At 43.8% G+C, this 15,116-nt stretch overlaps 1 protein-coding gene and 1 long non-coding RNA gene across 2 annotated transcripts in view; one reads left to right on the forward strand and one right to left on the reverse strand.

Moving 5' to 3' along the window:
* LOC133387621 (uncharacterized) overlaps positions 1–9,245 on the forward strand; it is a 27,463-nt gene extending 18,218 nt beyond the window's left edge. Inside the window, exon 3 of the long non-coding RNA XR_009763523.1 lies at positions 7,898–9,245. This is a non-coding gene — a long non-coding RNA (uncharacterized LOC133387621). The remainder of the gene's footprint in view (positions 1–7,897) is intronic.
* Positions 1–13,322, reverse strand: part of ALDOB (aldolase, fructose-bisphosphate B) — a 16,732-nt gene extending 3,410 nt beyond the window's left edge. The window contains exons 1-6 of the mRNA XM_061632767.1: positions 13,213–13,322; positions 4,414–4,530; positions 3,397–3,608; positions 2,488–2,542; positions 1,566–1,726; positions 1,334–1,417 (exon numbers count right to left, since the gene is read on the reverse strand). Of these exons, the coding sequence (XP_061488751.1) occupies positions 1,334–1,417; positions 1,566–1,726; positions 2,488–2,542; positions 3,397–3,608; positions 4,414–4,525 (624 nt within the window). The 5' untranslated portion in view covers positions 4,526–4,530; positions 13,213–13,322. The remainder of the gene's footprint in view (positions 1–1,333; positions 1,418–1,565; positions 1,727–2,487; positions 2,543–3,396; positions 3,609–4,413; positions 4,531–13,212) is intronic.
* Between the last annotated feature and the right edge of the window lie 1,794 nt (positions 13,323–15,116).

Genomic DNA, 15,116 nt, shown 5'->3' on the forward strand with positions numbered 1-15,116 from the left:
AAATATGTGCATGTACCATACATGGTAGTGGATGATGCTGTTCATTAACATACCTACCAGAGTGTGCATGTGCTTTTCTACATGGAAGTGACGTTTGTGTGTAAAACACTGCTATTGGACACAGTCCTCAGTGTTATTTGTAGACCTCCAAAGAACAAAATGTAGCCTTTTGAAACTGAAAGGTAGTTTTAAACTCCACCTTCCTTGGATTCATCACTTGAGTCCTATCGTCTTGTACTGAAAGTGCATGATGCCATTTCATCCTGAACAAAACCATCTTAAACACCGTCTGTCAGAGCGAGCATTGACCTCTGGGAGTCAGGAGTTCTGAACACCATTTCATAGCAAGAAAAAAACAATTACTAAAAGTTGTGTTGAGCTACGGAGAGGCAGGGCACCATGTAAATAAATCAATAGTGAAATCCTGTGTGTCTAAGCCCCATTGAATTCAATGCGGCTTACTCCCAGGTAAAAGCAGAACCAGCTATTGTCCTTCACATCAGAGAACTGGGCTTGGTGGAGAGACTTAGGCTGTAAACACACTAGTCACCATAGCAAAATGTTTCCATTAGCCACACCTGGAGGGGGAATGGGTTGCTCTGCCAATCAGTTGTGAAATATCTGTGAAGCTGAATATTTTTTAAAAAAACCTCACTCGAGCTTCCCCCACCAGGTTTTACAGTAAAAAGGGGCAGGGTTTGACTAGCACTACGTGCCCCCATTTTCAGAAGAGAGAGGTGGAGATGTCCTGGAACTGGCAGAACAGTGAGTGTGTTTCTACCTTTAAATGCCTCCAGCGAGCCCATTGCTGCAATAGAGAAATCTCTCCATCCTCAAGGCCACCAATGTTAAGGGGATTCTGTGGTGAGTGTGTGTGAGAGAGGAAAGAGCGAGAGAGCTGCGTACCTGCATATGTGTATGCTGTGCATCCCCATGGATAGTGAGGGTGTGTGCTGTATGTTTTGTATGTGTGTATGCATGTCTGCCGGTGTGTGCAGTGGATGCAGGAGACAGTGGATATGGGGTGGCCATGCCAACTTTGGCAATGCCCACTTTGGTTTTGGCCATGATCACCATTGCATGTGGGCCTTGGAAGGCTGGTCAACAGTGAATGTGGCCTTGGGCCAAAACAGATTAGCAATCCCTGGTATATAAGATTGCAGTCTTAACAACTAACATTAGATTAAACTTTCTGAGCTTGAATGTTGCTCCTTCTGGATTACTTGGGATATATTTTTGGTAAGAGAGCCTTGAAGTTTAGAAACAAAATTCTATTTAAAGCTTATTATCACTGTGGCGCAGGGACATGGTGTACTTCTGGTAGCACCCTTACCTTTTCTGTCACATACTGGCACCGCTGGAGGTCATGGTCTCCATCAGGTAGGATCTCAGGCTCCACGATGGGCACTAGCCCATGCTGAATATTAAAAGAAGAGTTGAATGGAAATCTGCATCAACTATGGTTATAACTACTGAAACTACAGACCACAAGGAAAGGAACTTATAGGTACCACCCACATCACCAAGATGTCAAAAACACACTGATGGTCCTGGAGAGTTTATACCTGTTGGCAGATACTGGCATAACGTGCCAACGTGTTGGCATTCTCCTGGATGGCAAGAGCAGAGGGAGTTGTATCTGAGATTTTCAGGACAGCACGCCACTTGCCAAAGTCAGCTCCATCTTTCTTATACTGGGCACAGCGTTCAGCAAGGCCATCCAAACCTGAAGGCAAACACAGAAGAAAGAAGAGGCCTTCTAGAAGAGTTGGCATTTCAAGAGCAGATGACTGGATTTGGAAGTAGTCTAGCAGATTTTTGCACTAAAATGTCCCTGTCCTGCATCCCAGCTTCTGGGGCTGGCGATAGCCACCATACTTGCTATCCCAGGTGAACTGTCCCCCCTCTCCATCATAAGTCTTCTTTCTGTGGTTTCATTACTTCTTGAGTTTTCTGACTAAAAATCACATTGCCTCCAAAGCCCCAGTGTTGCATTCCCCAAGTCCAAAATACCTCTGTTTTTCTAGTTCCCGTGTGAAGTTCTCTCCCCAGTCTAAAAGACTTCCACAGCAGCTGTGCTGCTTCCACTTCAGTAGTTAGCATGCTCATGGACATTCTGTAGAGCTGTCATAGTAGCTCAGGTAACTGATAAACAGCAATTATTGCAATCTGTCTGTGAGCTGTTTTAGCCTGTTGTTACAGCGGAATACATTCAGTTTCCAAGAAACCCAGAAGTATTTCTGCCTGCTGATGAAGCACTCTCTATACATGAAAGTATTTGCAATAAGATTAGTGTGTAGCACAATATGGTCTTGCGGCTGCTGTGCCATAAACATCAACATGTCTACTGAAAAGTGACTGAAAAGTATTGCCTTCTCCTAGTCTGACAGAAGATGGCCCAGAAGTGATACCACCTGACCTTTCAAATTCCTTTGGAACTAATATACCATCTCTTATTTCAGGGCTCAGAGGAAAGAAATATCGCACCTTGAACGGTGGTTTCTCCGTTAGTTCCTGCCAATGGAGCTGTGCCTTTGTCCAGCTGTGAAAGTTTAACACAAGTGTTAACAAAACACTGCCAGAAGGACTGCATTGGGTGGTGCAGGGTCATTGCATATAAGCTGTGGACTGGTTGATCATTGATTGCACTAATGCATGTTTGACCTATGTGATCTGCATCACTCTGCAGGTTGGCTGAACATTGCCTAAGTTCTGCTGCGCAAATGGCACCAACACATGGCCTTTAAGGGGTTAACAACAAATGGCCCTCCTATACTGCACCATCCCTGCTTTCAGAGCTACCATGTGCCTGCAGCCCCTCTTCCTTATAATTTATTATTATTATTTATATTATTTATTATTACTACTACTAGTACTACTATTATTATGTCACTTTTTACATCCAAGTGTCTCAGAGCAACTTACAACATAAAAACAGAAACAAGAAGCATTAAAACCAAACAGAAAACCAGCATGTAATATAAATATAAAGACTCAATGTGCTTATCCAAAAATATATAGAAAAGGAGCAATCCTATGCACCCCACTTAAAAAGGATAAACACAAAAAAGAGGCCACAGACATAACTTGTTACTCTCCTAATAAAGGACTAAAGGACTAGGTAAATAAAAATGTTTTTACACCTAAAAACAGACAATGATGGCTCCCAGCATGCTTCCTTGGGGAGAGCATTCCACAAGCAGAGAGACACCAATGAAAAGGCCTGTTTTGTGTTGGCACCTCCCTTGGAAAGGTCATATGGAGAAGGGCCTCAGATGATGAATGCAGTGTCAGGTTGGTTCCTTTGGGAAAAAGTGGTCCTTGAGGTGCAGAAACAGGTTGGGCATTGGAGCTTTTCTACAGTTAACTCTGGACAAGCATCTTGACAATATTCACCTTGATTCCAACCACGATGCCCTTATCCTTGATGACGGCAGGGAAGGGTTTTCCAGTGTTATCCTTCTGATAGAGGGTCTCATGGAAAAAAATAACTCCTCCAATCTGCTGACTGATGGAGGCGTCTGAAGAGAAGAGGATATCTCGAAAGGCCCGGCGATTCTCTTCAGTGTTCTCCACTTTGATGCGCTGCAGCCGGTTGCCCATAGTACCTATGGAGAAAAGCCACACAAAATCAGAAACGGTGTTGAACCTACTTCAACACACACCCACTGTATACCCAATTTAACCACCTCTACCCCCAGTTTATGAGAAGTTAAATGTGTTCAGTGTGACAGCATTGTGGGCATGTATCCAATAATCATGCTGTTATTTGTCCAGTTTCAACAGTTGAAGTTCACGCACAGAATTATCCTGTGGAACAGTCGTTCTTGGAATGCACCACTTCAAACTGCAGGATTTCACATTGAAAAGCTTTGTCACATAAAATTCCTTCCTGGTTATAGAAACTCTCCAACCTTCCCGCAAACGGTAGTTTTCTATGCATGAATACTTTTGGATGTCAAGCACTCATATTTGCTACCCCTTGCCCACAGTCTGAAGCTGTACCACTCAGGAAGGGCTGTACCACGTGATCAGAGTTGCTCTGGATTTCATTCTCTGCCCTTAGGGGAAGGGCTGTAGCTTAGTGGTAGAGCATCTGTTTTGCATGCAGAAGGTCTCAGTCCCCAACATCTCCAGGTAGGGCTGGGAGAGAACCCTGCTTGAAATGCTGGAGAGCCACTGCCAGTCAGTGTAGACAATACTGAGCTAGATGGAACAATGGCATGACTCAGTATAAGGCAGTTTCCTATGTTCCTTCATATGAATATAGGCCTCATTCCTACTGAGAATGGAGCATCTTTGGAATAATTACTCAGTGAAATAAAGGTTTACTTGTCTCATTATCTCAGAGAGGGTAGGGGAAGGTTCAAAAGGGACAATAAAATATTGGTGGTTTTTTTCAATAAAACTCACCCACAGATTCATCTGCAGCCAGGATCCCTTTGCCTGCAACCACTATCCTCTGAGCAATGTCAGAGAGGGCCTTCTTCTGCTCAGGAGAGAGCGCTGGAAACTGATGGGTCATGATGGCTGAAAACAAATCACAATTTCAAATTTGATACATTCCATCCAGTATTTTTAACCATTGGATGTTTTGTTTTACCTCCTAGATAGTTACACATGTAATAGCCGCCCTGGGCTCCTGCTGGGAGGAAGGGCGGGATATGACTCAAATAAATAAATAAATAAATAATAGAATAGAATAAGACAATGATATATTTAAAGTAACGGAATAAGAAGGAACATTGTGCCCAAAGGTGTGGTTTCCCCACGAGACATATGGCCAGTTAACTAAACAAACAAACAAACGTGGGATTGAAAATATTTCCACCTAGCCAAAAAATAAAATGATGTGCATATTAGGTACCATATAAACTACAGATGGCAGACTTCAGTTTTGTGTCATGTCGTTTCTTTACTAGAACCCACACAACCAACCGTGTATTCTAAATTTATAGAATGTAAATGCATATTCAGGATTTCTTAGCAATTAAGGCAGAACTAATCTGTGATCGTGCTCTTATGTTAATATCAGTAGTGCCTTACAGGACTGGTCTGAACTCAGCCTAGTCCAGCATTCTGTCTTGGATTACTTTGCATGTTTGTTTTGTGGACCTCCAGCTTTTTTTTTACTGTTACAGGACTGAATAATAATGCCTTCACTGACAAGAGTTTCTGGGACTTGCAGCATGCACAAACCTAGCAAGGCCTAACTGCTGCCTCACAAAACTGCCTGTTTTCTTCATGTTATCCATTCAGTACAGCTGCATTGGAATGCAAAAGAAATCTAGTTTATAACAGGCAGAATGGTGGACCTCAGTCCAGGTTTGTTCAGCATGCCCCCGCTAGTGTGCCCTCCAGTTTATCCCTAGTATCTGGTATTCAAAGATATTTTGCCTCTGAATATGGAGGTTCCATTTCACTACAATAACTAACACAACCATCAGGGTGTTCCATTGAAAACATCTGCACTCAAAGCACAGATCGTTAGCAGCAAACTTACATTATCTCACACTTGGGATGAATACTCCAGTGTTCTTCAGCCTTGGGTCCCCAGATGTTGTTAGACTACAACTCCCATCATCCCCACCCAGATTAGCCAATGGCCAGGGATGATGGGAATTGTAGTCCAACAACATCTGGGGACATAAGGTTGAAGAACAGCGGGATACACTGTCTGTTTTCCAACCACGGGTTTTAACCATTTATTTCATGGATTATTATACATTACTAGGGTTCTAGACCAAACTCCTGGGCCTGATTTATTATAAAGCTAAAATGAAACCAGCATTTTTATTCAGTTTATTGAAGTAGCTTAAATCCACTTCTTATGTTAAAACAAGTGACGCGCAGGTGCACCTCTGTCTGAAGATTTGTGAAAGGGGAAGGGGCATAGCTCAGTGCAGAAGGTCCCAGGTTCAATCGCCGCATCTCCAGATAGGGCTGAGAAAGAGCCCTGTCTGAAATCCTGAAGAACCTCTGCCAGTCAGTGTAGACAATATTGACCTGGATAGAGAAATGATCTTAGTGTAAGGCAGCTTCCTAGGTTCCTATGAAAGTGTGACATGTATAGAACATACGCGTCTATTTCTGAGTGTGACTCCAGGTGAAAATGTGTATTGAACGAATGAGAAGTATCCCCAGATCTGAATATAAATGATAATATGACCATGCCTTGTCTTTGCAATCTGTTGTAAGGCCTTTTACTCTTTTGTTTCACAACTTCCTTTCAGCTTTCAAAGTAGTTGATCTTTTACAATCATGAAGACTAGATCTTGTTTACTTTTCAGTTAAAATGGAAACCCGGATGAGATTAAGCAAGAACCATGGCTTTTGTCCTGGACATGGCCCACCTATCAAAGAGTGTCTCCCCACATTTCTAAAATTACCATTCACAATTCAACAGGCTTCTGCTCCAGTGAAAAGTCATTCATTTCCAAAATGTATTTTCCCCTTAGGGCTGGAGTCCAATAATAACTGTTGATTATATGCATTTTAAAATCAATAATATTTCCCAAACACAAAAGGCTTACAACTAGAAAGGGCAGTGTAGTTCCACAGAGATTTCTGTCTTTCAGCGATGTCAGTGGCATTTTAAACAAACAAGGCTGTTTGCCTAATTCAGGGCCTTGGCAGAGATACAACAGGACATTGATATGAATTGTCAATAGTGCTGGAATTTGGCCATTCCCCCCGCCTCACTTTGCTAAGGGCAGCAGCAGAACAAAACAGAGTCAAACCAAATCTGCATTAATATCAGCACAAAGGTTGTCTTCTGTTAATGTTACAACAGATTGAGGACCAAAGTATAGAAGTGTGGGAGAATAAGAAAAGGAAGATTTCAAAATTCTTGGCATACTGACATTTTCCTGGTCACCTTTAAAGGAGGTGACACGATGGCAGTATTGTGATTTGTGTGGAGGTGCAGTTCTACAGTCTTCCCTGGATTTTTGTAGCTCTTGTACACAACTGACACATTTGCCATCTTTTCCTAAGTAACAAATAAGATTTGATTGTTATAAACCTCAGTTACATGGTGTAGTGAATAGTAAAGAGCCCAGACTTTCCATGTCCATATCTGTTAATTTGGAAAAACTATTACCCACAGATTCTGTATGTACAGCATTGTGCAGATGAGAATCCTCAACCCATCTCATCGATAGACAATGCTGATGTGAGCACTCTCAGCCCTTAATGTATCTGATTGTGAGCACAAAAATGTGGCAATATAGAGAAGGTCAGGCCCAGCACCAGAGGGCGGCCAGGTTGGGCACTGGCTGAGGGCCCCTGTGGCTAAGAAGGGCCCCTGCTGCTGGGGCTAGGTGTAGCTCCCACTCTGTGATCTGCACTAGCATTGGGTCGCAGAGCGTATGCCATACAACCTGCTGCTCGTGCAGATCACAGAGCAGGAGCCACCTCCCAGGAAACACACCATCACCAGTGCTGGCTTGCCGAACCACTTCCCATGTAGCCGCAGTGCCATTTCCCACATCACCATGTTAGCACCCAAGATGCTGCCTGTCGCTGCCTTTGAGCCGGCCCTGCAGAAGTTGGTGAGAAAGTATATGCCCCTAGAACTCTGTTTAGGGGAGATAACTCACATTTGGCAAAGTCACACCTTACCGTCCAAATTTAAGGAGTTTGAGAGGGCCAAGGGTAATAAGGGCAGGATCATCTGACCTTGCTTAATTTCTGAATATTCCTAACTGAATGTAAGGGCTTCCTCATACATGGGTTTCATTTAAGGAACCATCTGCAGTTTTTTCCTCCTCCATCTCCTGCAACAGCCAAAACCATGAGGCCTGTAGATTACAAGCTGCCCTGTGGCAACTGATTAAAAGAATGCAACTCATAATATAACAAATAACTGACCAATGGACCTCTTTTTAATCTTCAGATGTATTTATTCTGAAGGAGGAGAAGGAGGATGCTTTCCTACTAAACCAGGCTGGACAAGATCTTCTTCCAAAAGGAACTGAGGACCATTTCAGACATTACACAAAGAAAAACCCAGGTTGGCCACATTTGGACTATACATTTAAAGCACTATTTTACCACTTTAAATAGTCATGGGTTCCCCCAAAGAATCCTGAGAATTATAACTTGTTAGGGGTGCTGAGAGTTGTTATGAGACCCCGAGTTCCCCTTACAGAGTTATAATGTCCCAAACTCCCTAGGAAGAGGGATTGATTGTTAAACCATGATTTGTTGAAGTTGTATAACCCTTCTTTATGGTGTCGATGTTGCCAGAGTGTATTCTCTCTCCCCCCGCTCCCACTTTTTTGGTGCCATTCACAGTTCCCTGATGTGTATGCCTGAGCACTTGCAAACATCTGTTACATTCACATTTTACATATGTGAATGGTACACCAAAAAATGTCAAGTGGCTGTGGAAGGAAAATGTTTAGAATTAATATTGGACTGTAACTCCTCAGAGTTAATAGGGAAAGTGAGCACAGGCAAATGGAGGAAGGGAGCGGCTGAGAGACAGAGACAGCTTTAAGGAAAAGGAGGCAGAGTGTTGAATGCATGGTTAGGGGAATTCCTTTTTTATGCTTACCGGCAGTGAGCTGTCAATGGGAGCAGAGAGGCCCCTTCCATCTGTCACTTGGCAATTAGATTCTCTCTGGTATTACAGAGACTTGGCGGACACACCATACATGTAAAGCACCCCCGCCAAGAGTCCTGCAAATTGTAGTTTACCCCTCAGAGCTCCCAGTACCCTTAATAACTCCAAGTACCCTTAACAAACTAAAGTGCACACAAAAAGGTAGGGCGATAACAAATCTATCTGGCCTTGAAAGGGGGAAAAACACAAAGAAATATTTGAAACACTTTTGCCAACCCCTTCAGCTACCTGCCCCTCCTAAAAAAAACCCCACGACACTGCATTATTGGGGGGTGAGAGTATGAAGGAATTAATGCTGTCTGAAACCTGCACTTTCATTTTTACATTAATATGTTACATCTGTTTCAATCCCACGCTCCCTTGCACTTCAAATATAGCAACATCTTTTACCTCAGCCACCTGGTATGACAACCTTGGTGTGCCTCCTCTTCCTACCCAGCACAACAGTTCCAAAGTGGTTGTTGTGGTTGGTGGCGAGGAGGTTGCAAAAGCCTGAAGGGAAACTACCAGGGACATTTCCACACAGCAGTTTATTGTGGGCGTTGCTCATGCATGCAAGCTATGTGCAGCATCTACGTAATAGCATCCTCATCAAAATGTCATCCATATTATTTCCCCAGTGAATCTGGATTTACTGTTTTCACAGAAAAACTGATAAGTAATTAAAAATGATGGAAATGATAAATCTGGGTTAAATTGGGGAGGGGGTATGGGGCTGTAATTTGATGAGGACAATGTCATGTGGATGCTCGGAAAGCATGCATTCATGTGCATCACAGAGTTCACAATAAACTGCTGTGTGGAAGCAGGTGGTGACCCATGTGTCTCTTCTTTCAGAATCTATGGGCTGCTGCAGCGCCTTCATCCCTCTAATGCCAGCGTAACTTTGTTCTGGATAAACCCTGTAGCAAGGGGCTGTCAAAGGGCATGATGCTCAGCATTACATGGTCCTGCTGCCTTATTTGCCTTGCCTAAGGGTTTGCATTATTTCTTACTGCCGCCACAGCAAAATAATACATGTATGAGCTATACTGGGAAAATAAGAAGGCAAAATGAAGAAAGAATAATTAAATGCATAACCTTGAGCTCTCAAAGCTAGTTTCTTGACATTTAAAGTCAATATGCAGGGTGTAAAAGGATTATCACAGATGCCTCCATCCTTTCCTGATGTTTCTGGAGCACATGCAGTCATGTGATTCATTGCCCAGTTGTGCTATGTGTTCAGTATTATGAAGCTGACCCTAGGATGAGTTGGCTTGGTTTGTTTCCGATTTTTGATGCACAAAAGGATGTTCAAACTGTTGCCTTTGCAACAAACAGCAACATAAGTGGTAAACTAGAAGCTTTTTCCTAGCTGCCTTCATCACAACATAATCCCTGCATTTGTAACAACTAGCCAGTGTTCGGGGAACAAAGTGTGTTGCATTTCAAGAGTGGTGAAAGCAGAGTTAGTGGCAATTTTGTGCCAAAACAGATCAAGACTATTAGTTCAAATGAGATGCTAAACACAGGCATTTGATTCTCCATCATGGTCATTTGGGATCAGTTTATACAATTAGTAGAATCAAGCTGTAAAGTTCTCCCAGGACTGGAGAGCTGCTGCTTGCCGAGGGGTGGGCTGTAGATTGTAGAAATGGAGTGCATAGGTCAGGTTCAATTATGTGTTCCGCTACAGATAATTGTTTTTAAAGTCTCTGCACATAGAAAGCTAGCATGCCAGAGAGAAAGGGCTCAGCCTAGCCTTCTTCCTCAATGCCCTAGTGTCTCTCACCCCCTCCTTCTTCACATGATGGATATATTTCATGGAACCACACCTTGAGGTAGTACAGTCTAGGAACTGCTTTACCACTTTATAATGAACTGGCCCATCATACATGGTTATATTTCCTTACTTCTTTTTTCATACCCCTCTTCCTTTGCTGCTTCTCTGTGTTATATAGATATACAGTATTCAGAGATCTCTAAAAATGCACGCATGCTACAACACCAAAGACATAATTTCAGATTTCATTGGGGATGTGTGTTAAGATTCTTGGCAGCTTCTACAGCCCCTGCTCCTGGATATTCAACATTAAATTGCCAAAAACAAAACAACACAAAGGTCCACCAAATGTCACATCAATATATTTAAGAGTTTTAATTGCAGAATTTTTTTTAAAAAAAGCATTGCATATATATATATATATAGTGACGTTATTAACATAAATCAAGCAAGTTATCAACACCATTTTTAAACAGACAAAGGGATTTGCACCTTTGCCGTGCATAGCTAGTACATAGGCCGGTGGGGTGAAGTGGAGAGGAACTTGCTGCTCTTGGGCTCCAGCTACCATCAGCCGCAGCCAGCATGAGCAGTTATCAGGCACAATGGGAGTTGTAGTCCACAGCAGTATCTGGAGGGCCACAGGGTCCCCACCCCAGACAAAGCCTTTGAAATATAAGCATACACATCTCTCAGGTGTTCCTCAAGAATAATCATGTGTGGTTTGAATCAGAGTGAGGGATGTGAGAAACCTCTGCCCTATCTAAACAGCACTCCTGTCAGTTGTCCTGCTAAGCTTCAAAAATAAGAGTAGTCAGCTATACGCTGCATGTCACAGAGATGGCTGGAGAGGAACATATGAAATACTTTTAAGACCAGTTTGTACTGAAGTAAATAAATTTGACTTGGATGGGGTTCTGCTTCAGTAGCTGGAGAAGTGTAGCACATTTTAGAAGCAACTGTGTTGAACGGCTGGGACGGAGTGTTTAAGTGTAGTATGTCAGGCCTGCAAAACCTTTGGCTTTCCATGTCCAAGACAGCAGTGTAGAGTGGGACTACTAGGGGCTCCTTTTTATACAGCCTTACTGGGACTCCAAAAGACAGGCTACGATATATGGCGGCCTGTGTTTGGCTTAGTGGGGCAACGAATGAATTGTGCAGGTTTAGTATATGTATATTTACAGTAAGAACGGAGAACCTTCTGCATATATAGATCTGACAGGTAGGATCCCCCCCCCAACCCATCTGACAGCAAAACCTGCATTCCAAATAGGCGTGGCAACCCTTGATTCTAATAAGGCTAGCTTTGGGGATATGCTTCTTCAGGACCAAACAAGGTATGCCATGCATGACTGGATCTCCTGACTTCCTCCTCTTTGTTTAAAAAGTAACTACCCTGGGGAGGAGGGGCTGTTTGTTTCCCATAGCAATGGGGAAAGGGGATTTACCCCTCTGTCCCTTCCTGTTCCTGTAGGGGGAAGAGCCCACTATAAGGCCCTAATCCAAATAAGCCCCCTCTCTTCCACCAAAGAAAAAGACACTAGAAGGTCCTACCGTGGATCTTCCACATCACATCAAGTTTTGTTACTGACAGGAAAAAAGGCAGCCATTTCAGAAGCAGCAAAGGATATAGGCTAATGTGCTGCTTCTAGTGTGGTCAGTTCCTTGCATGAATGAGGAGTGTGACCCAAGATCATCATCCGTTATGGGAGTCTCAGCTGCAGCCTCAGTTTCGGGGTGTGTGTGAGGGGGACACAGCCACTCCAGTCTGTCCAGGTGAGCAAAAACCCCGTGAGCAAATTCAGGTGACAACGAAGTTCCTGTTTGTGGAAGATGGATACTTTTGCGAAAGCAAAGCATTTCAGACGCCAGGGTTTAGCTCAAAGAAGAACGGATGGGTGGGTGTGTCCAAGTCACAGCAAAGACGATTGGTTAAGGCATCAAGGCTAAAACCTATTCATGTTGTTTGTAATTAATAAAAAGAGCTTGCGAAATCATTTGGTTCTCACCGACGGATCCCTAGATTGTGGAAACAGCTTTCTACAGTCACTGTTAAAGATCACAAGCTGGACATTTTGAAATGTAAACAAGCCAAAGGGGGAGGGTGGACGTGAGGAAGCGCGTACCCGCAGAGCCCAATTCCCCACTTTTGCCATCGTTCCAGCTGCGAGAGGCTGTCTCCTCTATTTTTGTGTAAGGTTTATGCCTAATGCAGGGGAGAACCATGTACACCACGTTGAACTCCTTGAAGGATAAGTGGCATAGAGACATGTAATAAATAAATAAAAGATGGGAGAGGGAAGAGAAAGGGTCTCTACAGAAAGTACAGATCCTCTTTTAGCCAACCCACCTGCACTGGAGTACGCACATCTGCACATGACATGGACGCATCACTTTGCTCATACAAAGCAGGATGACCAGAGCTCTGTTGGAGGAATTTATCCCTGAACATTACAACTCATCCTAAGAATATTTCGCTGATTCTGGACTGGGCACAGATTCATGCTAACAGGGGAAATCGCCTGTTTGAAATTATTATTTTCCTAAAAAATTAAAAGTCAGTATCGAGGCTGCACGAATACTTCTGAGAGATACTCTGCAAGTTAAAAGACTAACAGCTGGATAGCCACAACAAAGGCGCCAAGCCTTCTTTGCTCTGCCTTTATGGCAACAAAATGCAGTCCTTATTGAGGGTAAAGGAGAAGCATAAACATGCAATCGTTCAGTAATAATCATACACAAGTCTCTTCTCACACAGGCGTCCCCCCGCCCGCCCCGTTCTCGCTTTCTTCAGAACATGCGTACATTCATTGACACGCACCGTTTGGGTGATTGTCTCTGCCTCTGCTAGAAATCCCTGCTGGTGAGGTGGTTGCAGCCAAACAGGTCAAATTCCGCAGCTCTGAAACATTTTATACCTTTCCGTGCAATGTTACTAGTTAACTTTTCCCCTAGTTTTTTCCTCTCTTCCCCCCCCTCCAAGCTGGTTGGAGAGGTGAAAACGTTGGGCAGCTCTGATTGGCTACTGAAAAGTGACAGGGCTCGGCCAGTAAGATGTGGGCCACTCTCTCTCATGCACAAACACTAACTATATGATGCAACAAATGTGCAGAGTAGGCGGGAGACAGTCGGATTTCTTCGGCAGCGAGGCTAACAGCACAGTCCTAGCTATATATGTCTACTCAGAAGGCCTCCTGAGTTCACTAGTGCTTATTCCTAGTACAGGGTTGCTGTTTAAATAAAACTCTGCTTACCTACACGCTTATATAGAGATCATTACAAAAAAAACTCTTCTATGAATTAGCAAGGAATGAGCACGTCTGTAGATTGTCATGTAGAGTTGCTAATTTTATGGATGGGCCTGGACAGATCTTTTACCCTCTCCAGCTGGTTGCCAGAATGAAAAGATGCAAAGGAAAGAAGCATTTCCAGCGAAGCTGTTTTTGCCACATGTACTCTCATGGTGCACTCAGATTTCAGGAGAAGGCTTAGTTTTACAGAACTGTATATATTAGTTTACTATTGGCTAGAGAGTGTCTGTCATCTGGCCTCTTCTTCACGGCAAAAGTGAGTGAGCCCAGGCCAGGGAGCGCATATACCATCTGCTCCTGAGAGAACCATAAACGGCCTAAGAGGAACTTCAGACAGTTCCTTCCTCTTTCCTGGAGATGTGAGGGAGCCTCGGCCAAGAGAGCTTGTGCCATCAATTCCCAAGTTGGCCTGAGTGGACTCTGTCAGTCGCTCATCCTTTTATAGAATTTATTGATTTTAGTATTTTAACATGGTAAACCACCTTCGGTGCCTTCGGGAAAAGGTGGTATATAATAAAATAAGTAACTAAATTAAGGCAAAAGTTATGCACTTCCAGCATAAGATCTTATGCATTCGTCGGGACCTAGATTCCCATTTTATGACAGTTAGTCCTAATGAGGTGTCTGGAACACAGTCTAGTCATGTTTTGTTGGATGAGTTTCAGTCGGTTCAGTTCGAGGACGTGGACAAGGTGCTTGGACAGGTACGTGCAACCACTTCGGTACTTGATCCTTGCCCCTCTTGGCTTATAAAAACTAGCAAGGATGGAACAGCTGGCTGGGCCAAGGAAGTGATAAATGCCTCTTTACGAGAGGGAGTGGTCCCTGGCTGTCTGAAAGAAGCGGCGGTGAGACCACTCCTGAAAAAACCTTCCTTGGACCCAGAGGACTTTAACAACTATAGACCAGTGGCAAATGTTCCATTCTTGGGCAAGGTCTTGGAACGAGTGGTTGCTGACCAGCTCCAGGCGCTATTGGATGAAACCGATTATCTAGATCCATTTCAGTTGGGTTTCAGACCTGGTTTTGGCACTGAGATGGCCTTGGTCGCCCTGTGTGATGACCTATATCGGGAGAGAGACTGAGGGAGTGTAACTCTGTTGATTCCCCTTGATCTCTCAGCGGCTTTTGATACCATCGACCATGGTATCCTTCTGGAGAGACTTGCGGAGTTGGGTGTTGGAGGCACTGCTTGGCAGTGGTTCCGCTCCTACTTGGCGGGCCGTCTCCAGAAGATAATACTTGGGGAACATAGCTCGACCCCGTGGGTTCTCCAATATGGGGTCCCGCAGGGTTCGGTCTTGTCTCCCATGCTTTTTAATATCTATATGAAGCTGCTGGGTGCAGTCATCCGGAGTTTTGGAGTGCGTTGTCATCAGTACGCTGATGACACGCAGCTCTACTTCTCCTTTTC

This window comes from Rhineura floridana, chromosome 1 (genome assembly GCF_030035675.1).
Source record: "Rhineura floridana isolate rRhiFlo1 chromosome 1, rRhiFlo1.hap2, whole genome shotgun sequence".
In the NCBI taxonomy this organism is placed as follows: Eukaryota; Metazoa; Chordata; class Lepidosauria; order Squamata; family Rhineuridae; genus Rhineura; species Rhineura floridana.